At 37.0% G+C, this 24,080-nt stretch overlaps 1 protein-coding gene across 1 annotated transcript in view; it reads left to right on the top strand.

The window, feature by feature from the left end:
- Positions 1–24,080, top strand: part of LOC113235477 (probable phospholipid-transporting ATPase VD) — a 112,684-nt gene that overhangs the window by 78,717 nt on the left and 9,887 nt on the right. Inside the window, exons 2-9 of the mRNA XM_026471173.1 lie at positions 12,024–12,228; positions 13,062–13,877; positions 14,669–14,814; positions 16,174–16,321; positions 20,970–21,176; positions 21,708–21,930; positions 22,524–22,768; positions 23,454–23,669. Of these exons, the coding sequence (XP_026326958.1) occupies positions 12,024–12,228; positions 13,062–13,877; positions 14,669–14,814; positions 16,174–16,321; positions 20,970–21,176; positions 21,708–21,930; positions 22,524–22,768; positions 23,454–23,669 (2,206 nt within the window). The remainder of the gene's footprint in view (positions 1–12,023; positions 12,229–13,061; positions 13,878–14,668; positions 14,815–16,173; positions 16,322–20,969; positions 21,177–21,707; positions 21,931–22,523; positions 22,769–23,453; positions 23,670–24,080) is intronic.

The raw sequence follows: 24,080 nt of genomic DNA, 5'->3' as shown, positions 1-24,080 counted from the left end.
CCCTTATACTCCGCCTTAATATTCTTCTCCATACCAGTTTTACTGAAAGTAAACACTTGATTGTCAAATAATTGAATACGTTTATGTGCCTGAATACAGTAGTAAGTAAAATAAGGTACAATTGTATTCAACCTGCAAACAGATGTGCAAATATGAATGGAAGTTCATGTTTAGTTTCTACAATTAAAATTGCATTTCAAATTGATGTAAACTGGATGATTATCTATCACTAATTACAGGTTTCTTACCATGGTGTGATTTATTGTTATTTTCCCGATATTTCGGAACCGTTAGGCCTGGCGCCCATAAGCCGGATCCTTCGGCATCACTAAAGGTCGAAATACTATGCGAATCGGCGCGATACGAATTTGCAACGCAGACAACTGTGACGCGTATTGCTGCAATGCGCTTTCGTGCGGTAAGGCATCTCACTACCACGGTTCGGGTATCCATTCCTTCGACTATCGTCAACCGTACTGAACGTATTTTATAAACTAGGCAGCGACATGGATCGTAAAAAGAGTATTGCACTTCTGAAAACATGGGAAAAGACTCAAAGACGATTAACAACGCAGGAATGCGCGATGCGGAGCAATTCACAAATTCTTGCATTGCATTGCATTCAGTTTTGTGTGTGTGTTGTCAGTGGCAGTGCCTCTCAGATCTTTGAGATATGAAGCTCTGAGTGGCACTGCAACTGTTATGGAGTGGCGTGTCGCTTGCCATCAGGCGCACGACTTGTTCGTCCCGTTACTTAGTATCATAAATAAATATATATAATAACATTAAGGTTCTATAAGGTACTCGTCACCTAAAAACTCCCTGCCGTGCCGGCCTGTCCGTGGTCTGGGCCTTGCAAACTCCATAGTCACGGGTTGACTGGCCAGCGGCAGGTGACAGCTTTAAGGACAGACATATCTGGCTACCCTCTTTCGCTGTCGACGATTACCTTCATCTCGATTACTTAAGGCGTTACCATTGTCACAATTTTTTTCCTGACAAAACACACTCACTTTAACGACACGTGAAATTGAAGTCGAATCATTTTTGTTTTTATTATTATTATGGTAAGCACGCACTGGATAATCAAACTTAATAGTCAACCCGTGACCGTGGAGCGTGTTACCGTTCTGAAATATCGAGAAAATAAAAAGAACCCATATCGTGGTAAGAAACCTGTAATTAGTGATAACCATTTTGTGAATAACCACCAAAATCTTAAAATCTATATAGATGTAAAATAGGATGGGTAAATTCTAAGTATTTATTTATTTACTTACTTATCAATACTTATAAACTTTCATTACAGGACTTTACCTAATGATATAGTAAGCTACATATGAAATGTCTGCCTATAACTAAACTAATCTATAAATTTTCAAAACATATTACAAAAAAAGTTACCCTTGTGAGTTCACTCAAAGAACAAAATAATATATTTACGTTATTGGCCACCAAATTGCGAATGCGAAGCGTGTGTGTCAACGGCGCGCGGCGCCTTGTTCAGCAGGTTGGTCCTCCGCGTGGTACGGCCAGCAGATGCGGCCGCCGCCGACGCTACACATACCCGTCCGAAAGACACATGCCTATTTAATCCAAAAGTTCTGGAATGGAAATCTTTCCTCTAATAAGTTTTCAAAATATAGGATACTAGTGCAAGTTCTCGCCTACTTTAAGTGTGTAGCCAACCATTCCTAAAAGAAATACGCTTAGGTACATCAGAGGGTAAAATGGGTAAACGCCGTATTGTTTCGTATAGAGGTACCTAGTGAATTTATTTTGCACCCTCTCGAACATGACCACATATTTCGCTTCATGGTATTCTTTATTACTATAGAAGCTATGTGTCAAAAGCCATTTAGCCAATTGTAATTTAACGTATGTTCTTTTAACTATTAATAATAACGCACACACTCAACATAGCCCCGCAATTGGGAAACCCTGTGTCGCTGGTGCCATGGACACACACATAGACAACCACAAATTACACCCAAACTCACGAGAGAAATGAATGTAGGCCCATACAAATATTTCTCCCGGCCCGGGAATCGAACCTAGGACCTCTGCGTGGCAGTCCAGCATGGTAACAATTAAATGGCAACAACAATTGAATTTCATTTAGTAATTTATGTACAATGTATATATACAATATTTATTCAATTACATGTAATGTCGGCGTTGAGGGTTAATTTAATATTGTGTGTAAAAGGTACTTGGATAGATATTCATTTATTTGATACATGCTACATACATACAAGAGTAATAATAAGTAAAACAAGCATAAATAACAAAAGACCAGTGTATGGCTGCGATAGTGTACGAGTACATTTAAATTTATGATTGAAGAATTCCAATAGGATGTTTGTTTCGTAGGTAAGCATATTACATTAATATGTATCGTTCGTAAGGCAGATTCTCCTGAGAAGAACGAGGTTGTTGCTCTTTGTAAATAGATTTTACAATCCATATATATTTCAACACGTTCTTTAGTAAATTAAAATAAAATGGTAAAAATGAAATTCAGTTTTTGTAGCTATAGTTTAGAAAAGTGTTCGTAGTAGGGTGCTGTTTGATGACTAACTCCAATACTGCGTTCCGGTTTTGAAGGGTAAAGATGCTGGAGAAGGCACATGGGACATGTCAACTTATGTCTTAGGGTGACAGGCGCAATGTCCTTCGGATCTTGAGTTGGAGTTTAAAGCTCTGAGTGGCAGATGTTATGGACAGGCGTGTCACTTCCCACCAAGCGCACGACTAGTTCCTCCCGTCGCTTGGTATCATAAAAAAGGTGTTTGTGCAAGTTTATAATAACATTTATTTTGCACCTCACTAGCTCGGAAATGATTTCTTTCTCGTTAGAAATATGTGCGTAAAAGCGTTTTTTCCACGCTAGCGTGGAAAAGGTTTTGAAATTCGAAATTGACGATGGACTGTGGTGCACCTTACAAAAAAAACATAACGTTCAACTACGCGATTTATCGTACATTATTTATTAAATCCGTTGGCATATTTTATTCCTATTAATTGTCGACATTAAATTGACAACGATAACTAATTTTGTTTATTAAAACTTGATTTGTTATAATTCAACTGTTTTTTTTCATCTACCATTTTCATGAAAACTTGTGTGTTTCGCTCGGCAGTCGCTTGTGTGTTTGCGTCTTGTGCCTTGAAACCCTCGCTACGCTCAGGATTCAATACAAGCACTCGCGTCAAACCACAACTTTGCAGCCTTGCATAACAAATAAATATTAATATATCATTGGTAAAAACAATCTAGAATATGTAAACGGATCACTCCTATGGATTTCATCATCCAAGTATGCAGAAAGTAAAATATTTTTTTTGTATAATTTTTTTCTTTGGCAGTACTTTTAAATTTAATAAATAGCAAATTTTAAATATGAACAGGAATCTTATTATAGGTAAGAAGAACTTGTGCCTTTCTGAAAATGACAGTCAAGGACATCCTTTTTGTTTTCGGTCTTCGTATTAATACTATGTCTATTACTACTTTCATTGACAAAATTACTATTATTTTTAACATAAGTGGCATTTATATAATCTATTCTATCTTTTCTATGTGTAGCAATTGCGGAAACTGAAGTTTTCGCAATTACTGCTCATAGAAAAAATTTTTTTTATTTTCGGAGCTAAAATACTCGTAACATTTTTTTCTTTTTTTTTTTAAACAAACCAACGTTTCGGGCTTGTTACAGGTCACATGATAACGGCTGACTGAGATGGACTTACTCATCAAACAGTCTAATATTAATGCAAACCACCTTATTTTTAACTATAATTATGAAAATTTAATTTTAATGATACTGCCTTATTTTTAATTTACCAAATAACTTAATCATATTTACGCTACTTACGGCTTGTAAAATATTTTAACCATACACATTTTTTACGAAATTAAAATTATTAAATTTACTATTATCTATTTTCTTATTTACAATAATATTAATCTACTTTCCATTTATATTTTATAAAACGTTATATGTAGGGTTTACATATGATAACGTTTGTAAGTAAATTGCGGGCTCAAATGATATCGATTACACGTTATCTTTGTAGAAACAGCTGCTTTCAGCGTTTTCGTGCAACGCATTAAGTTTAATTTGATTGTGTAGGCATTTTACGTCAAACTTTTGGTTTTCTTATCATCACCGGCACAGTAGAAGGAGTTGACGTCAAATTTTTCCATTGATTGTTTTACCTTGTTCTACCTATTCCATTATCGTTTTAGAAAACGTTGATAAAATCACGAATCGGAAATGACCGGAACAGAACATTGGTTTGGTGCGTATTTGCTAAAAAAATATATTATACGTAAATCACCGGATGCTTTTTAGTCAATTGAACTTGTAAATTTGTTCGTACCATTTGTTTGTCGACCTTGGTGTTCTAGAAGATAGCAGTCTGGGCGCTAGGGCGGAACGCCTCATGCATTTCTAAGTTCCGCACTCGGTAGGCCTAATTTAGGAAAGGTTCTGGTTTGGATGTGCTGGATAGTGCTCCTGGATTTAATTCTTTACTCTGGTACTTATAACACATAGAATTCCCTATCCACCAGGAAGTTGATGTGACATATAATCTTTATTAAATAATTCAACAAAGTGAATTTGCTTTTTTTTGCAAAATTCATCTGGATATATTTTTTCAATTTGTTTGTCGTTTAAGCGGTTCCCTGTCGTTCTTAATCACATCCTCTAGTTCCAGCTAGAGAAGCCAGGGTTGCCACAGTTTCGAAGATTTCAACTCGTGTGTCTGCACGCAAAGCTATATTTTCGTAACCTGCGTTCATCCACAAATTTTGATGCTCAATCTACTAGCATTTTGAGGCAAATAGTGCATGAAAACTCAGTGAAATCAATGTTGCTTTGGATTTAAGCCAACCGACAAAATGATAATACAAAATGATATTGAAAGCGCTGTATAAAAAACCGTCTACAGCAGGTTATTTAGTTTTTAATCAAATCTTGGTGCCAGAATCCAATTGTACCTGGCAACCGTGATTGCATCAGCTATTTGCCAGCACTATTGTCTATCCATTAGTCACCTACAACTCGTTGTGCGCACTGTTGACACGCTTTCCAACACACCCAGCTATAATGCCTATGACTAGGTTAAAATGTTTTAAAATGTATTCGTTGTCACAGTGTTTGTTTCCTTTTATTTGTTATATTTCATAACTACATTTTATTATTGGAAACAGTATACGCCTAGAGTGCGTAGTCTAGTTTGACGTACTGCCTCATAAGCAGAGGCCGTGGGTACGAATCCGAGCTTGCGCCTTGAATTTATATGCGAAATTTAATATGAAATTTACCATGAGCTTTTCGGTGAAGGACAACATCGTGATGAAACCTGCACGTCGAAGAAGGTTCACAACCCTTGGAAAACGGCCAGAGTGGCGGTTTATGGCCTATACCCTCGCCTGAGAGGAGACCCGTGCCCAATAATGGGGCGTAGAAATGAGTTGATCATGATAATAATAATAATAACTTTATTGATAGCCACTACAAATACTACGGAAATAATACATTTATTATTAGTTATTTTTGCAATTGTTGCTTTTGCATGTATACAAGGTCTAATTTTTCCTTCATTTCGTAACGGGAAAGAGAGTATATATTTATTTTACTGTTAATGAAGTTATATAAACGAGCGCTGAGAACACGGAAGTGCCTTTCCAGGCAAGTTAGTCCTATATTGCCTTTAATATAGGACTAACTTAAATTTAAATACATTACTACATCTACGTTTCCGAAGGAATGTAGGATCATATTTTAATAGCATATGTAGCTGCCTTACTGATAGAACTGAGGAGTCGGCGTATAATAGAGAAGTTGGGTACCGATAAGGCTTTTTAAACATAACCTTTCAGACTGACCTCTGAGCTCTTTCCAGTTTAAGCATAGTGGTTTTTGCCGCACCACCCCAAACCGTAAGACAGTAAGTAAGTAAGGACACACATAGGGCAGAATAATTCATGTGGAGCGTGTCAGCATCACCTACTTGCCGGAGAACAAAATAAAAATAGAACAGGTCCGAAAATTAAGTTGACGTAGTGTTCATTAGAGCTATCGATACTTTTTTTTATAAAATGTAAGTGCGCATTTGACTTCCATCTCACCTGATGGAAAGTGACGATGAGGTCGACGAGAAATAAGAGTAAACTGTCTGTTCTTGGCAGTAATCTTCACAAAGTCACAAATTCATTTAGAGGGTTATGCGCTCTGTAATACAACATTCCAGTTGATATTCAAAATTTGCCTATCACGAGTTTAAAACTTAAACTTTTACTGTGTATTTGGAAGACAAAAATCCATGGTAGGAACCCGTTTAGTCTTATTCTTATTCGTTAGCTCTTGCTAGTTATTTCGATATTTGAAATAGATATTGTAAATGATAAATGTGTATACATGTTTATTTACAAAGAGCAACCCCTAGAATTTCTCACTCCTTCTTTTCAGGGGAACCTGCCTTACGAATGAGCAGTAAAGTTTAATCAATATAACTATTTAAAGTGTAATTTTGATTTTGACATGATGACAATAATAATAATCATTTATTTCGGACTATAAATCCATAGTGTTAGTAACAAAATAACTTAAAACTTAGAACAAACAAAAAATTATTATATACAATACATGGATACAAATATTTATAAACGAGGTTTGAATAGCGCACGGACACTATTTCTAATAGTGTTATTATTTTCATTATTTGTCATGAGTCATAGAAACCGAGGTAGCGGCTCACTAATCAACCTTTTCAAAATTGTTTGTTATCTGTGTGCTTTGGGTACTGCCTCAAAGATGTAGTTATCAACTCACTTATTATGTTTGTCATTGATTTTCTCTTTTTTTTTCGTTAAAACACACACTTTCAAGTATGTCTCATTTTTTACTAAACGCCATGGTTGTGTAGGTAACACCAAAACACAGGTAAGGTATTCTGATTCCCATTTGTGACGTAATAACACGCGTTCATATGAAAGAGGGAAATCGCGTTATCGAAGCATTTTTAATTTCTTAAACATATTGTTACGTTCACAGGTGTGCACTGATGGACTCGTATCAGCGCCGCGATCGCGTTTAAATTCTTTTGTTTGTTACATACTACTTGATAATGGAAAGCGTAGGTTAGTTGAAGTACTCAAGTCCTGGTGCAAGTAAGGAACGAACTGACTAGAACAGGGTACGAAAGTAGTGACAATTTTTTCACCAATGAGAAAATTTATAATAAGAATAATGTTCTAAACCACCTTCTAAACCAGAGTACCAGAATAAGGAAAAAAACACGGGGTACCAACGATGACTAGACGTAAAGCAATTCAGAAAAGTTCGTTTTGTAAACTCATTTGATCTCGAACCATGAAATCCATAATCGTTTTCCCACTATGTATGACCTACGGAACTACTTTCGAAGTCCTTCAACGAAAAGACGGGCCTGTTCGAAACTATCAAATCGCGCTGTCACACATTTCTAGTTCTACGAGTAGCCCCGATCGAAACTCTGTAGGTCATTCATAATGTTAAAACGCCGTCATTACGGATTTCGTGTTTCGAGAGTAGTGCTCATGAAATTGAACCCGAGACCTTCACGTTAAGCGCCCACAGTGATATCCCGAGGTTACCGAAGTAATCCAAATTAAATTTTTAACTAAACTAGCTACTGTATTTAAATTTTTTTGAGTAGGGACAAAAGCATATATCCTTTACTATATAAGGTTTCATTTAAATACTATTAGACGGTGTGTACGCTCCATCGTCGACCTCATCATCACTTTCCATCAGGTAAGATGGAGGTCAAATGCGCACTTATTTCTTACAAAAAAAGGCCAGCGTAAAAGTTACAACCCAGCTTGTTGTTGACTGTACTAGTTAAACATTGAAAGTTTTTCAAAATCGCTCGCAATTATGGTAAACTATGTATTATTAACTTGGTACCATTGACCTTTTTTTATAAAGAATGCTTACAAAAGCAAGTCAGTAATAAAAAAAAGTTTCAGTATCTCTTTGTTACTCCTATTGGTGACAATTCTTACCCAGTTCGTCAGCAAAATGGTATTAAGGATAAAATCTTATAGTTTATGACAAAGCGTGTACTGTAGCGACTAGCGACGCTATCGTTTCGATAAGTCAAGGCAAGCAACAGGTAACAATGTCACCGATCTACTGGCGAAAGTGATTTGTCAACGATAACGCATTTCGTGCTTTCTAAAGCTTTGTTGACTTTTATAAAGAACTTTATCAAATGGTATTGTCGCATTGAACGTAAGAAAGCCTTCGTAACCTACGTCACACTTGTAGAGTTAAAATGCTCGAAGTAGAAACTTGCTGGATATGACTGGAATGTCTTGCGTTGCTAGTTGCTAGGTTTAATATTTTTTTATGATATTAAGTGGCGCGACGAACAAGTGGCGCGCCTGGTGGTAAGCACCATGCTGGTCCATAACAGTTGTAGTGCCGCTCAGAGCTTTAAATCGCAAATATCTGATCTGAAGCGCAGTAATGTTCACATTACTACAATCATAATACTCATAATGACAAATCATAATGCGCATATTAGATGCACTCTTTCTTAAGGAGCTCTACTGCTGCAAAATTGAATGAATATTTGTACTACAAGGGCATAATTTATTTAGTTTTTTATGCCTACATATTTATTTTAACACTATAGACGCGGAAGTTTATAAAACAGTTCTTAATTGAATCTCAGGACAACACGAAACCTACTATGTAGGTGATTAGTGATTATACCAAATCTTTAACTCGACGATTTGCGCGATAAGGACGAGGCCACACGGTCTGATTTCCGGATGATCGCAGTACCTATTTGATTATAGTTCTGAGAATTTCATGGTTCCAAGTCTCATAGTATAGAAACACATTTTATTATATCTTTTTTAATAATAAAATTTATTTTCTACCTGTTATTATACAATTATAAAATTGCAACCGTTACGCAAGCTGTGGTTGGCGAACCAACTAAAATTTTTTACTAGGAGTGTCTATGCTGTACCTCACCGAAGTTTTACCTAAACGACGTAACAACTAACACATTACTACATAAGTTACGTTAAAAGTGTGTAGACGTAAAATGTAAAGTTATATTGTAAAGAATTTAATTAAATCTTGTTTTTCAATTCAATTGATCGCTCCATATAAAGTTGACAAAGGTCTTAAATAACATAAAGGTCGTTAATAAGTGATACCCAGTAAGAGCGTAGCAAATAGGGGCTAGGGCACTTACGAGCTTAAAAAAAATAAAATATGCTGGATATTAACTAATAACACTCATTACTTATTTTAAAAGTCTTTATGCAAACATATACTGTTTTTTTTAATGGGAAATTTTGATCAATTTTATTCATTTTTATGGACCACTCACGCTTGACCATAAAATTAACTAGCCAAAATTGTTTTCACAAAAAAAAGGCTGTACTGTCCTAAGACAGTTTCTTTGTATCCTCTATGCTTTCGGATTTCCCTATACTATCCCATTTAAAAAAAAAACACCATATAATTTAATATTTATCTTCGAAAAATTCGTACAGATTATAGTAGCATTTTGTACTAGAAGGTTTTCAGTTGCTTTGCTTATTTATATATACTACCGGCAAAGCAAACTTTTGAGTTCGGTTTTTGTTTATAAAAAAGTTATAATCTAATTATTACCTTTCATACAATTCAACTTCAAAATTTAATAAATTATATTCATTAATCATAATAAAAATACCTATAGTTTTAATTAATCTATTATTATTGTTTTAAATTCCTAAATAAGTCGCTGTTTATACTAACGGCATTAGTTTAGATGTGTCCAATAAATAAATGATTATATCATTAACGTATTGACAATAAAATTTCAATAAACATGAATAGGCATTAGTAACATTTCCGTCATTTATCACTAACTGCAATCAAATAGAAATTAAGTACATTATGTACTTTCCTCAGGAAATCACATTGCGTCGTACGACACGTCTTGCGGTAGTCGCAGCTAGCAACAACATTTATGGCTTGCTTAATGATAGCTTCTCCAGCTCTAACAAAAAGATGTAGTCATATTTTGGATATGCATAATTCACGATGTTTTAAACTATAGTGAAACAAAAAGCTATTATACTAAGTATTTGAATGACAAACATCAGTGGTAGTGACCAGTTTAGCTCTTGCAGGTTGTCTCGATCTATGTTTGAAATAATAAATGTATGTAATAAAATGTATACAAATATTTATTTATAACAAGCGAACCCTAGAGGTTCTTGCTCATTCTTCTCAAGGGAATCTGCCTTACGAATAAACAATAGATTAATAAATAAACGCAATACAACTCATAGCCCCGCACTAGGGATTCCCTGTGGGTGCCATGGACACACACATAGACAACCACAAATTACACCCAAACTCACGAGAGAAATAAATGTAGGTCTTACACATAAATCTCCCGGCCTGGGAATCGAACCCAGGTCCTCTGCGTGACAGTCCGGCATGGAAAGCCCGGCGCACAGTGAAGGGTCGGCACAGCAGGACATTTGTAGGTGACGTATATATATATATATGTATTTCTTCACAAAATCACCTACAGAAGGTTCTCAGTAATTTAAGATACAGTTACAATTTTTTGAAGAAGCTGGTGCTTGTTAAAGGCTTAACACCTGCACTACAATGCACCAGGCCCTCACCCTTACAATAGTAACATACCTTAACGTTAACATAGTTGAAATTGCAATGATAATGGTCGTAGCTACCAAAATAAAGCTGCGGTAAGCTTGAGGATACCGAAGTGGCAGTCTCCGGAATATCACAACAGCCTTCGGGAGGTTTTCTTCGGCATTCTTTTACGTTTAATATTACGACTGATCTGAAGAGAGGCTAGGCGCGAGCAGGATGTCGCGTCGTTATGCTTCGGCATACCTAAATATACCGCTGCATATTTGCCCTCAGTGTGCGATCAATTAAGCGATTATAGGGTTGCCAACAGATACTTTGTTATACCGTCTCACGAACGGACGCCGGGCCTAAGGTGGCCAGATTTTGCCTTCGCTTCAATCGATCGTTGGTATGCATTTGGTCAATGTTAGTGTACAAAAAATGTATGGCAAGTCGAAAATGGTTTTGCGAATAACTTTTTATAGCTTACTCAATTATTCCAGGGTCATGAACACTTTCATATCACAAAATATGATTAACACCTTTTGGTTGCAACCCCCGTAGACGTAAAATGTACCGTAATGGCTTACATAATTAATAGTAACTATGTGTTATTTTATTGCTGTTAATGTTTTCTCTTTAAGAATAAATTATTATTTTGAACCACCTAAAGCAAATTGTTTAGGATTGTTTAAATACTAAAGGCTCACGTAACTTTTAACGACATAGCAGTAACCTTTAAAAAACAGTTTTGGATACTACTTCGACATGCCGAAATTTCCCTCTGAAGTTTTCAGCGAACCCAAACAAAACGAGGCTAAGATTCTTGGAGGAGCTCGAAATCGAATTGCGGGAACCAACCCGTATCCATAACATTTGAATATGAATTTATCAAATTCAGCGGCATTGAGTTAACACGATTGAGAAACTAGTGTCGAGTGTCCTGATTTATCGGTTGCCATTAAAAATTACTCACACTGAAAAATCCTCATTTTTAACCTTACAAAGCCCCAGGGGCTTTGCATGTTAATTTTGCATAATAATAATATATTATTTTTACGTTCCGAAAAATTTCCCTAAATAAATAATTATTACCTTATATTTAGAATTTATTCTAAACATCTACCATTGAACACTGAAATACGAAATGCCTACCACAGACGTGCAGCCTGGTATATTTAATTCCTATTAATTAGAAGGATTAGAAGAAGAATTAGAAGGATACTCCTGTATCCTTCTTATTTCAAAATGCCTTATATGGGATACTAAATCCTTGCGAAGTCTAAACCTTTGTAAACTGTGAAATGTGATCATTATAACAAAAACGAATAACAAATTTTATTTTTTCCACAGTTCAACTGAACGTTACGTCCAAATCAAATGGCGGGACGTGAGGGTCGGGGACTTGGTGCACCTGTCCAACAACGAGGCGGTGCCAGCAGACATGGTACTGCTGCACTGCTCCAATCCGACGGGCATATGCTATCTGGATACGTGCAACCTGGATGGGGAGACTAATTTAAAGCAACGTATTGTTGCTCCTGGTTTTAGGGAGAAGGTATGTATCAACTTAAAGTTATCAGCCTATATACCAGTTACAGAGCACAGCCTTGTTCTGGGTCTTTCAGTACCAGAGGCTGGCAGTTCCCATTGCACTTTTTGGGCATGACGCGTTTCGCAAAGTCATTATCTAATCAATCGTTTCGTCTTGGCATGTTATGCCAGTGCACTATTAATAAGGAAACATGTTACACAACATGGTCGATATTTTAGTAAAAAAAATATTATTCTCACTTTTTGTCATTACCAAGTCTATATTATATTATACGCTAATATGTTTTTCGCTAATACGCTTTTCGGTTTAATATATTTCCACATAATGAAAATGCAAGAAAAGACATAACTTACAGCGACGGTGGAGAGAAATTACTACCGGCCGCCAAAACCTTGGCCGTTACTAGGCCAACTGAAATAGGAAAAAGCGACTCGTCCGAATAAACAAAATTAGGACACTGAGATCAGCGGGGCGCATATGTCAATAAAGCGTATTGACATAAACTATCGCCTTACCTTTATACATGTTCGTACAGGTCACAGCCATCAATATTGTAATGCCCTATCCAATTTACGACTATAGTAATCATATATCAACAAAAAAATTCCCCACGATTGTGTCAGTTAAACTAAATATTTAACCTCGTTTACTAAACCATGACACTACTTTCGTAATCTGCTGGGTTCTTAGCGGATCGCCATTAGCGTAAATAACGTTACTCTGAAATCTCGTTTTTAGATTCCCTCGACCAACCAGAGCGTGGGGTACTTTCTCTGATATTTTGGCAATTTGCATGCTAAACATGTAATAAGTGACACCAAATTCTTTTGTTTCAGCATTTAGACTATAATCCAATAAAATTCCGAAGTACGATAGAAGTAGAACGACCCTCCACGAAAATATACAGATTCAACGGCACGATGGCACATCCTAATGGGGAGCGGGTATCTCTCAATTCAGAGCATTTGTTATTGAGGGATTGCACAGTCAAAAATACTGACTTTGTTGAAGGCATAGTTGTATACGCGGGGCACGAGACGAAGGCTATGCTGAATAATGGCGGTCCGAGGTACAAAGCTTCCAAATTAGAAAGGAGAATGAATACAGATGTTATATGGTGCGTCCTCGTTCTGCTTTTTCTGTGTTGCGCCGGTGCCATCGGCTGCAAAGTGTGGATGGACCAGTACAACCTTCACAATCTTCCACCGTTTATACCTCAAGCCTATTCATCTGCTAAGGAGGGGCTCTTAATATTTTGGACGTACATCATAATTCTACAAGTTATGATACCGGTCTCCTTATACGTTACTATAGAAATGACCAAATTGCTGCAAGTTTATCATATTCACAACGACATCGAAATGTACGATCCAATCACTAACTCGAGGACTGAATGTCGAGCATTAAATATAACAGAAGAATTAGGCCAAATCAATTATCTGTTTACGGATAAAACGGGCACGTTGACGGAAAACAAAATGGTGTTCAGACGGTGCGCCGTAGGCGGCGTGGACTACGATCATCCGCCGGGCCCTCCTGCGATACCCTCGGATCTACTGCCTCCCATTGTCACTCCCATAACACAAGTGTCACCCAATCGAAGAATGTTGCAACACATGCTCGACAACAACGACGCTCAACACACACAAAAGGTAATTTCCAATTTCAATATTTGCTTTACATATTAGTTTTCGTTCTGTCGTTGGAACAAAATCGGTACGTTCTGATCAATGACGAACAAATCTTTACGTGATGCATAAAAGTATGGATGGGCTTTGACAACGGTGAAGTACTACTAGTAATCTAACGGGATTGTTTTAATCGTTGTTATCTTGGCAACGCAAATGTGGTGAAGTATTGAACCAGCGGACTACTATTTGTTGGTTTATTACGCTCTATGCTATTTTAGTTAGAACTGCTTTTCCTGGTCTCACATATGGTGTTAAGATATTTACGCTGACCGCATGACGTCATGAAATCTGGAATGACGTCGGGATCGCATCCCTAATGGCGCGTGGGTAGAGTCGCCTGTCGGCGTGTCGCCCGCTGAGTCAATTATTTGTTATCTGCTCCTGACGTCGGAGCATCTAAGGGTATCGTGACGTCGATAACATAATACATGGTAATACGAACAAATACTACTTATATATGTAATTTCAGCAGTATGCTACGTTGCGAGAAAGACGCGGTATTATTTTAGGGTCATGATTACGTGGTAATTTTAAGGTGTTTGTTTGTTTATAACTAAATCATCGTCACAATTATTTCTTCGTCACTAAAATCACACTTACTTTTGTCTATTGACATAAGTGTACTTGTTGCATTCAACAACTTCAATTCTTAAGAACGGGACTGTATTTTATAGCGCTCGTCATGTGAAACACTTGAGAGCCTCTAATGTTTCAGAGGAGGACCGTGCACGTAACACATTTAACGCCAACAGGTCCGCGAGTTCCTGTTAATCTTAGCAGTATGCAACACGGTGATGGTGAGCCAGCCCCACGTGGACAAGTTGCAAGTATCCGGCTCGGGGGTAGACAAACGCCTGACTCCCGCCCGCTCCAACGGCACTCTGAGATCTAATGATAAGTCAGTAAAAAACACAATACTTTTTAGAACCGTTACACACGGCGACTTTTAGAAGCGATGCAAACACGATGCAGTAGCGATGCAGCGCTAATCGTCTACCTTTGCACACGCGCGCGGTTTTAAGCAGCGATACAAACGCAAGATTGCATCGCTATACAATCACCTATAAATCCCAAGTGCAGCGATGCAATCGCGCGTTTGTATCCATGCAGTCGCGCGTATGCATGGATGCAATCGCTTATAAATCGCAAGTGTAGCGATGCAATCGCGCGTTTCACGAAAGCACGTTTGCATCGCTGCTAAAATTCGTCGTGGGTAACCATTCTTAGTAACCACAGAAACAAATACATATTAATAATTTAAAAATAAAAGGTTGCAGTTTTAAATGTATCATAATCAATCGTCAGAAAGTTCATGCAGGTGGAAGAAGACGAAATAAACTCTTACACACATCAGAATGCATTTGCAGTTGAAACCAGCCGAAACTGGCCGAGAAAAGACATAATATTAACCAATGTTCCAAACTTCAATCTGTAGAGAAATTGACCTCCTGCAATGGAATAATCGTTTTTACAAAAAAAAACAAAAAAAAAACAAACATTTACACTCTGTTGACCTTCTCGCCGAATTTCGAAACTATTCCTTGTCTGATGTAATGTTTTATGACTTTTTTTATGGGATGTCCACCGCACAATTGGTATCAGTTCTCGCTATCGCGCTCATAATGATAGAACTATGGAACCCTATTCCTTTTAGTAATTGTTATGAAAATAAAAATCTGTGGCTAACTATGACTTGTACTATAGTAAGCCTTCTTAGACATATGAGCTGTTAATTATAATTCATATAACACCCGAATGGTAAAGACATTTTTTTTTGCTAAAAATGATAATAAATTCTTTCTTATCAAGGTTGGCGTTTAAAAATATAAACAAATATTTATAAAAACTCAAATATTACTTTTCGTCTGCCTTTGTTATAGTTCTAACTACCTCCGTGGCCGAACGATTACTGTGCTGGTCTTCCACGCAGAGGTCCCGGGTTCGATTCCCATTAAAGCATTCCCAGCAAAATACATTAGACACGATTATAGAATGCCAAATAAAAAACAACGACAACATTATAGAAAACAAAGATAGAAAAGAAATAAAAATATAGTTAAATTGTTTTAAACAATTGTGTCAAAAATTATCAGTGTGTGTCCATGACAACCGCGATACAGGCACATGATTAAAGAAAATGACTCATGTGATACAGGGTTTCCCTAGTGCGGGGCTATGGTTGTGTGCATGTTATTGAAATAATTACAGCTTCATTATTTTGTAAATAGTGTATTGTTAAAACATTTTGTTTTTATAGGTACTCGAGACTAGCGGAGTCTCGATCAACAACTCCGTCCCCGCCGCCGTTGACGACGTCCCACCTCAAAGTCCGTCTGCCTAAGTTTCCGTTTGCGATTAAAGATACACAGGACGTAATCGATGCCGGAAATAGCGAGGGAGTTCAGGTTTGTACCTGCATACCTGCGTAGTAAATCCTTATTCCTGTCACGCGAATTTAGCTCCATTAGCGTGGTGACAACGGGCCGCAGGACGCGCGTACTGCCCGCGCGTTTTGTGTTGTCGTTCACATATAAATACACGGAATTACACCCGACACGCGTCCCACCCGCACCCGCTTTTTGGGTGTTATACGCTTTAGTGTACTTGTGGTTCCATTCAATATGGATACATAAAAGTTCACAAAAACACACATAAAGTGTTTTTTACGATGCGTAGCATACCAAGGTAGTCCACCACGTCGTAAGACAGAGATTACTGATGCGTGATTGCGATTATTTGCGGTTATTTGCAGTGCGAGCGCGACGAAATTATAAAAACAATTGCAATTTTCTACGTTGCATTCCTTTCGTCACTACCCGCTGTCGTTCTCGTGTGAACATTTCGTCGAGAGATTATCTACTGAGTAAATAAGTTGGTTACGGGTTCCAGTCAATGGGCCAACTTACTGACGTGTCCAGTAACTTAAATGGTTATAGTTTATTGCTAATTGCTGTGCACTAAATTGTAATCATATCTCTTTTGTTGCGTATTTTTAACCAACTTCAAATAAGGAGATTTTCATATCGACTGTGTTTTTTTTCTGTATGTTGTATGCGTATTATTACAACATTTGTGAACCGGTTTCGACGTTTCTTTTTTTGTCGGAAAGGAGCTATGGCCGAACGGTTACCATAGTGGATAGCCATGCAGAGGTCCCGGGTTCGATTCCCGGATCGGGAGAAATAATTGTATGGCCTACATTTATTTATATCATGAGCTTGGGTGTAATTTGTGGTTGTCTATGTATTTATCTATGGCACCCATGATACGGGGTTTCCCTAGTGCAGGGTTAGGAGTGTGTGCGTTAAAATTTGCTTTTTTTAAAAAAAACATTACACTAACGGTGGCAAATTAGGGGATGAATTGGGTTTATTGGATTTCACTCATTTTCCGCTGAGTTTCAATAAAACTTGTCAAATAGATGTAATTCCACAACGTTTCAAGTCAATTTTTTTAATAAAAAAGTAACTTAGTTTTTTTACATTTTTAGTTTGTAACTTAAGAGCCCTCGTGCTGAAAAAGTTTTGACGTTGGCTCCACACACACTCCCCGCTACCCGCACCTATCATTCGCCGCCCGCTCCCGTACGTCGCAGCGCAAACCGATCAAAAGTAATTTTCGCGCGCTTATCATTGTCCCGTAAACATTGAATCCATAGAGTCGTATTCGACTACTTAAAATTTTTATTACTCTTCTTTATTCAAATAAACGTATTACGTATTTAAATATCTAACCCTAATTCTAAAGTACAATTTGAATAAAATGAGTTAATACACCGCTAAATTTTAAGTTTATTTATTTATTTGTTTGGAAATTTTACAACTTTTAAATTTGGTTTACAATTCAGAATAACCTACTTACATAGCCAATTACAAAGTTTGTCAGATTAAAATTTATTTTTTTACGTTACATAAAAACTAATTCGATGCCAGAACGAAGCGACTTAAAATATTGTTTATCAAAAAACAATGTAACAAATTGAAATATATATTGATGACATATTATAACTGAATTCCGTTGTATTCATAGATTTTGACATTAATTTTTATTACTATATTTCTTAAATGATGCGACTTATAATATAATAAACAAATGGACTATAGTAGAGTATGCGCATTTGTGTGTCTACATATGTGAAGGTGTATGTGTATATATGTGTATGTCTATGTAAATATCTGACAAATTTCTGCAAGAGTTGTCTTTTTTTGATAGTTTTTAGTTTTTTTTATTTTTCTTGGGAAGCCAAACGACAAGGCTGAAACAATTCATTTTGTTGTCGTTTTCAATTAAAATACAAATTGATAGAAGCCATGCAAAAAATGTCAACCTATTAGCATATTAAAATAGACCAGGTTCAATGTACATTGAAGAAAAGGAAGAGAAAATATGTTCTACAATTTACTTTACTACAATTTAAAATGCCATGCATATGGACAAATTTATATATTAAAGGTGATAATTTACCTTTAATGCAACGTTTCATATGCTTAGGAGGTAGTTTTTTAGAGAAACGTTTTCCCTTGTCACTCTGATAATAAGTTTTTCGCCGAACAATATCACCAACATTAAAGTCATACTTTTTGCGACGAAGATTAGAAGGACCACAATTCAATTTCTATCATGCGACTTTATTAAAGAACTTTGTACATGATCGAAATTTTCTCTAAGTTCACCGGTATTTTCCCTCCCTTCCCCTACGCGCAAAAAAACTTCGGATTGGTCGATATCAAGACTGTGGGAACCTTTGTGGGAAAAATTCATTATAGTTATGTACACAGAACTATAATGAATTTGTCGATTTTCTGCATCAGCGCCATTTCATTATATCCAAAACTTCTTGAATTCGTTTCTGGACAGATATTTTCTTTGTCTTAGTCACCCTCACCGGTGACTATAAGTGCCTAAAAACCATAATGCTTATTGTTTATAATATAAAACGACGAAGTTAGGAACATAAAGATAATAATATAGTTATTGAAAATGCATAATAAATACATACACTTGGTATATTCCCAAAGGCAGACTGCTGCGCAAATACCCAGACCGGCCCAGACCGACCTCATACTGTCCCAATTAAAAAAACACACTGTAGGGATACCCCTACAGTATACACCGTCCCCTTACTCCCCTTATTTTTGAAATCAAGTGTTGCGAAATGACCTCTAATTTCAAATTTTTTCGATTTATTCTCGAAATGCTACAGGTTATTAGTACAAAAATTAGATAATTAATGATATTTATATATGATGGACTATTGTCGTTACGGATTTTTTTAATCCCTTTAGTTTTTGAGTTACTCCGCTAAAACGAATTTAGCACTTACAATATTTTAATGCGCAAAAGGCAACGTTTGTGAAACAATTATATGCTTGAAGTTCCTGTGACAAGCGATAGGAGATGTTGTCTTTTGCGCATTAAAATTGTCGTAAGTGCCAAATTCGTTTTAGCGGAATAACTCTAAAACTAAAGGGATTTAAAAAAATCCGTAACGACAGTAGTCGATCAAGCATAAATATCATTAATTATCTAATTTTGGTCCTACTAACCCGTAGCATTTCGAAAATAAATCGAAAACATTTAAAAATTAGATGTCATTTCGTGATTTTTATCTATCGAGGAAACTTTATTGTTTTATGTTTCTGATTAACGTCTGTGCTGGAATACATCGTGTAGTTACTCGTACAATATTTTATTTTTAACTTTAAAGTGTAAATTTTTCCTCTGCTCCCTCTTAATCAAGTGCGCACGCAAACATTCATACAGTTGCTTTGTTATAAGGAAACTTTGCTTACTACACAAAGCAGTTTACTAAGCAAATGGTTTTCCTTGGAAGTGCAATGGAATTGTTACAATTAAAATTTTAAATTATGTCACAAAATTGTTTGAATGTACGTCACAAGAATAAGAAATTCTTTATAGGAGCGGATACACACGGTGACTTTTACTATCGTGTCTGCAGTAACTCAGTCGCGATGCAATTGCTAATCGTTTACCTTAACGCGCAGGGCACACCGCGAACGCTAGCTAAGTTAGCTTAGCCCACGTAGTTGCATGCAAAGCTTAGCTAAGAAAATACGTTGTAAGTAGTGACTATGCATACGTAACGGAGGTGAAGGGCGGCAGAAGGGCGACATATTTTACATAGCTAGCGGGATCGTTGGGTTAGTTTACTTAACTTTTTTCGCGATCTGAACCGAAGTATGAAAAGATGCCCCGGCTACGTGAGCCAACCTAACTTAATTTAGCTTCGTTTGCACACCGCAAACGAAGCTAAATTAAGTTAGGCCTGCGCATAATACATAAAATCGACTTAAGCAGTGATACGATCGCGATATAAACGCGAAATAATATCGATGCAATCGCGCGTTTCGTCGCTGTCGCAGTCGTTTGTATCGCTGCTAAAAATCACTGTGTGTAACAGCTCTAACAATTCAATCGGTATGGTTTTCCAATTAATGTTTACTATCTACAATACTAGATTACGTGTTCCATGTCAGTGATTAAATATTTAGTAGCATTAGAGCTTCTTGTGAAAGAGTTCGGCCAGGGAAGTACTGCCACCTTACCTATTTCTGCGGCCAAACAGTAATGTGAGCATTACTGCGTTCCGGTGAAATTAAAGGCACATGGGGCTCGTCAACTTATGTCTCAGGGTGACGGGGGCAGTGGCAGTGCCCCTGAGATCTTTGCGATTTAAAGCTCTGAGTGGCACTGCAACGTTATGGACAGGCGTGTAGCTTACCTCTAGGAACACGACTTGTTCGTCTCGTCACTTAATATTATATAAAAAAAACAAAATAGTATTACTCGCTTAGAATAGCCTTAGAAAATACAACGACAAACAGTTTTTAATCCGGTATTCTTTAATAATAATATATTTTTTTAATTTATTTTAATTTATTTTTTTCAAAATAATCTTTTAGGCCTTGGGAGAGACGAGAGTCTAAAATAGATGTAATAATAATAATTGTTATTATATTTAAATGATATAATTATTATTAGTTATTAACTTGGTATTCTTTAATTGAATATTGGTCTTATTATACATTTTAGATCGCACGATTCGAAGCTGAAAGCCCCGACGATTTAGCGCTGGCCGAAGCGGCGTTGGCGTACAGTTACGAGCTACGAAGTCGGACGCCCGATGAAGTTGAACTGGGAATACGCGGGGAGCTAACAAAGCTAAAGGTGTTGAGAGTACAGGAGTTCGACACTTCTAGGAAATGCATGTCTATTGCAATACGGGCACCTAATGGACAGGTCAGATTAATATATCTAGATTTTTGTTTCGAAATCGAGATCTAGTATTAGAAAAACGTACAAGTTATGGTATTATTTTGATACAGTATGCTTGTAACAATATAGTCAACTATTACTACTACTTGTAAATATATAGTCAACCGAGAGGGGAAATGGATTTTACCTTTAATAATTTTCTGTCTTTGGCTGATCTTAACTTTTCATATCCACAAAACTTTCTTTATGCACTCCACCTTCTATTTACTACTTATATTCACGACGGTCTATTACTCGAGTTCACTACAACCCCTAAAGATTGCAATTTCCTAATCCTGTGTATAAATATCATAACTCAGTGTTACATGCTTTTAGTTAGCAATCAGCAGCGAAATCGCAAAAAGAACTGTTATTCCAAATGATTCAATTAAACAAATCAAATCATTTAATGAAATCAAATAATTGATTTTTTTCCCATCACTAAATTGTCTATGGTCGGGTCAATGACCTGCTTGTTTACATTTTTTGTATAATGGATTGAATGGATTGTTCCAGGTGATCTTGTATGTGAAAGGAGCGGACAGTACAGTCTTCGGTGCTTTGGCAACGATGCGAACAAACTCGGCCGAACAGGCCGCCTACGAAAGAACCCGCGCGCTCTTATCAGAGTATTCCCGCGCGGGTTTGCGTACACTGGTTATGGCAAAGCGGACGATGCAGCCCGCGCAATGGGAAGAGTGGCTGGCCGGCCACAATAAGGCCTCGGAAATTGGTGAAGGTGAGTTGCACTTGATTAATTGGACATAGTTATGCAAACAAGCACCAACCCACACTACAAGTGAAATTGAGTTATGTGTTTAGGTAGAACAGCCGACGTGTCCTTTACCCCCTCACAAAAGATCCTGACAATTTACCAAGCCAAAACGTAGAAAATAAAAGTTCTACAAGGTGCCAACCCTAAATAAGTAACTTTTTAATAGCTAAAAAGAACCTGCTAAATAGATCCATGTCACATGTACTGAAGTACTGTAGTACTTTAGCGTTTTCATTACGAAAACTAGAACATGGTTCTGGTTAACGAAATAAAAAGATACATAATGTTTTCTATTTGTTGCTGCATAATATAATAGTTTCCCTATATCATTCTCAATGCTACACATAACTCACGTTTTCTGTCTCAAATAATTTACCAATTTATTTCTTCACACTGTTTTTACAAAAATCTAATTATCTCGAAAGTGACATTTTGTAGGTTGGATCTAGTTTACATAACTATGTCCAATTACATGATGATTTTTGAATGCCTTAAGAAAAAATAAGTAAATGCCTTCGGAATACATATTAAGTTATTAATGTTAAATATGATTATAGGTCGCGAAAGAAGAGTACGCGAGTCGCTAGCCCGTTTGGAAAGCGCGTTAACATTGGTCGGAGCAACAGGCGTCGAAGATCGACTGCAAGAGGATGTTCCACGAACTATAAGGGCATTATTAGACGCTGGTATCATCGTGTGGGTGTTAACTGGGGATAAGCCTGAGACCGCAATCAACATCGCTTATTCCGCCGCTCTCTTCTCGCAGGGCGATCGGTTGCTGTATTTAATGTCTAAAGACAAGGTTGGCATATTCTAATACTTTTTTTTTTGTATGATAATTTATTTTAGTTTCAATTGTTATTGATTTTTTGTATACTAATTCTTTTTAACCAATTTTTTTCAAAAGGAGTAGGTTCTCAATTCGACTGTATTTTTTTTGTGTGTATGTTACGTGATTACTCTTATTAGATTTGTGAACCGATTTCGATTGAAATAAGGGGATGAATCCGGTTTCGCGCGCTTTCCGGTAACCAATTTAAATGAAACTTGACAAACAGATGTAATTCCACAAACTTTTGAAGTCGGTTTTTTTTTTCATGAAAAAGTTGTAATTATTAAATTTTCTCATTCATTCATCTCAGCCTGTTGACACCCACTGCTGGGTATAGGCCTCCTCTTTAGAACGCAAGCTCAATCGGTCCTGTGCGAATCTCATCCTCAATCTTCCGGCCACCCCGACGATATCGTCCGACCATCCAGCAGGTGGTCAGCCTCGAGGACGTCTCGCTTCTACCGGGTACCGCCTTTGATATCGGTGACCGCTTTGGTCCATCCGTCGTTGTCCCGCCTAACAACGTGTCCTGCCCATCTCCATTTTAGGCTCGCGATCTGCATTAAATTAATTATTAAATACTTAGATTTATAATAATAATAATAATAATAATAATTACTAAATGTGCCGTGACTTATCGAAAATGATCGCACAGGACCACTGCGAGTCGACGATAAAGTCGTACTTGGAAAGCGGCGACGCGTCCGAGAACCTGACCGGGGGGCGGGCGCTGGTCGTGGACGGACGCACGCTCACGTACATCCTAGACCGGCGCTCGGGGCTGGTGGCGCCCTTCCTGTCTTTGGCCAGACGGTGCTCCGCCGTGCTGTGCTGCCGCGCCACGCCGCTGCAGAAGGCTTACATTGTCAAGGTATATCAATTATTCCTCATATTTAGCACGGAACAAACGTCATTGTATAATTATTAACGCTTGTTGAAAAAAGCTTTTTGGTATAAATAGTGTACTTATAATAAAGCGCTATTTATATATATATTAGTCTTTAAGGTATATAATAAAAAAAAACAGAAAACTGAAAATATTGTTCCTTTCTTCTTTTATATATATTTGAGATGTGTATTTTTGTCAAAAAACATTATTTACTCACAAAAGTGTTCCTTTTTTTGAACTCGATATCCCTACTGTTTTACCCGAGATATGCACATTACTATAAGACATGTGCATAAAATTGTATAATGTACTACCTGACGACATGAAAGTGATACCTACACCTAGATTTAAGAAAGTACTATTCGAATTGTTTTTCACTGTACATGAGTTTTT

This window comes from Hyposmocoma kahamanoa, unplaced genomic scaffold (genome assembly GCF_003589595.1).
Source record: "Hyposmocoma kahamanoa isolate Upper Pololo Valley unplaced genomic scaffold, ASM358959v1 87, whole genome shotgun sequence".
NCBI classification, from domain to species: Eukaryota; Metazoa; Arthropoda; class Insecta; order Lepidoptera; family Cosmopterigidae; genus Hyposmocoma; species Hyposmocoma kahamanoa.
The sequence above is the reverse complement of the archived record's forward strand: the minus strand, read 5'-3'. Positions and strand labels throughout refer to the sequence as shown.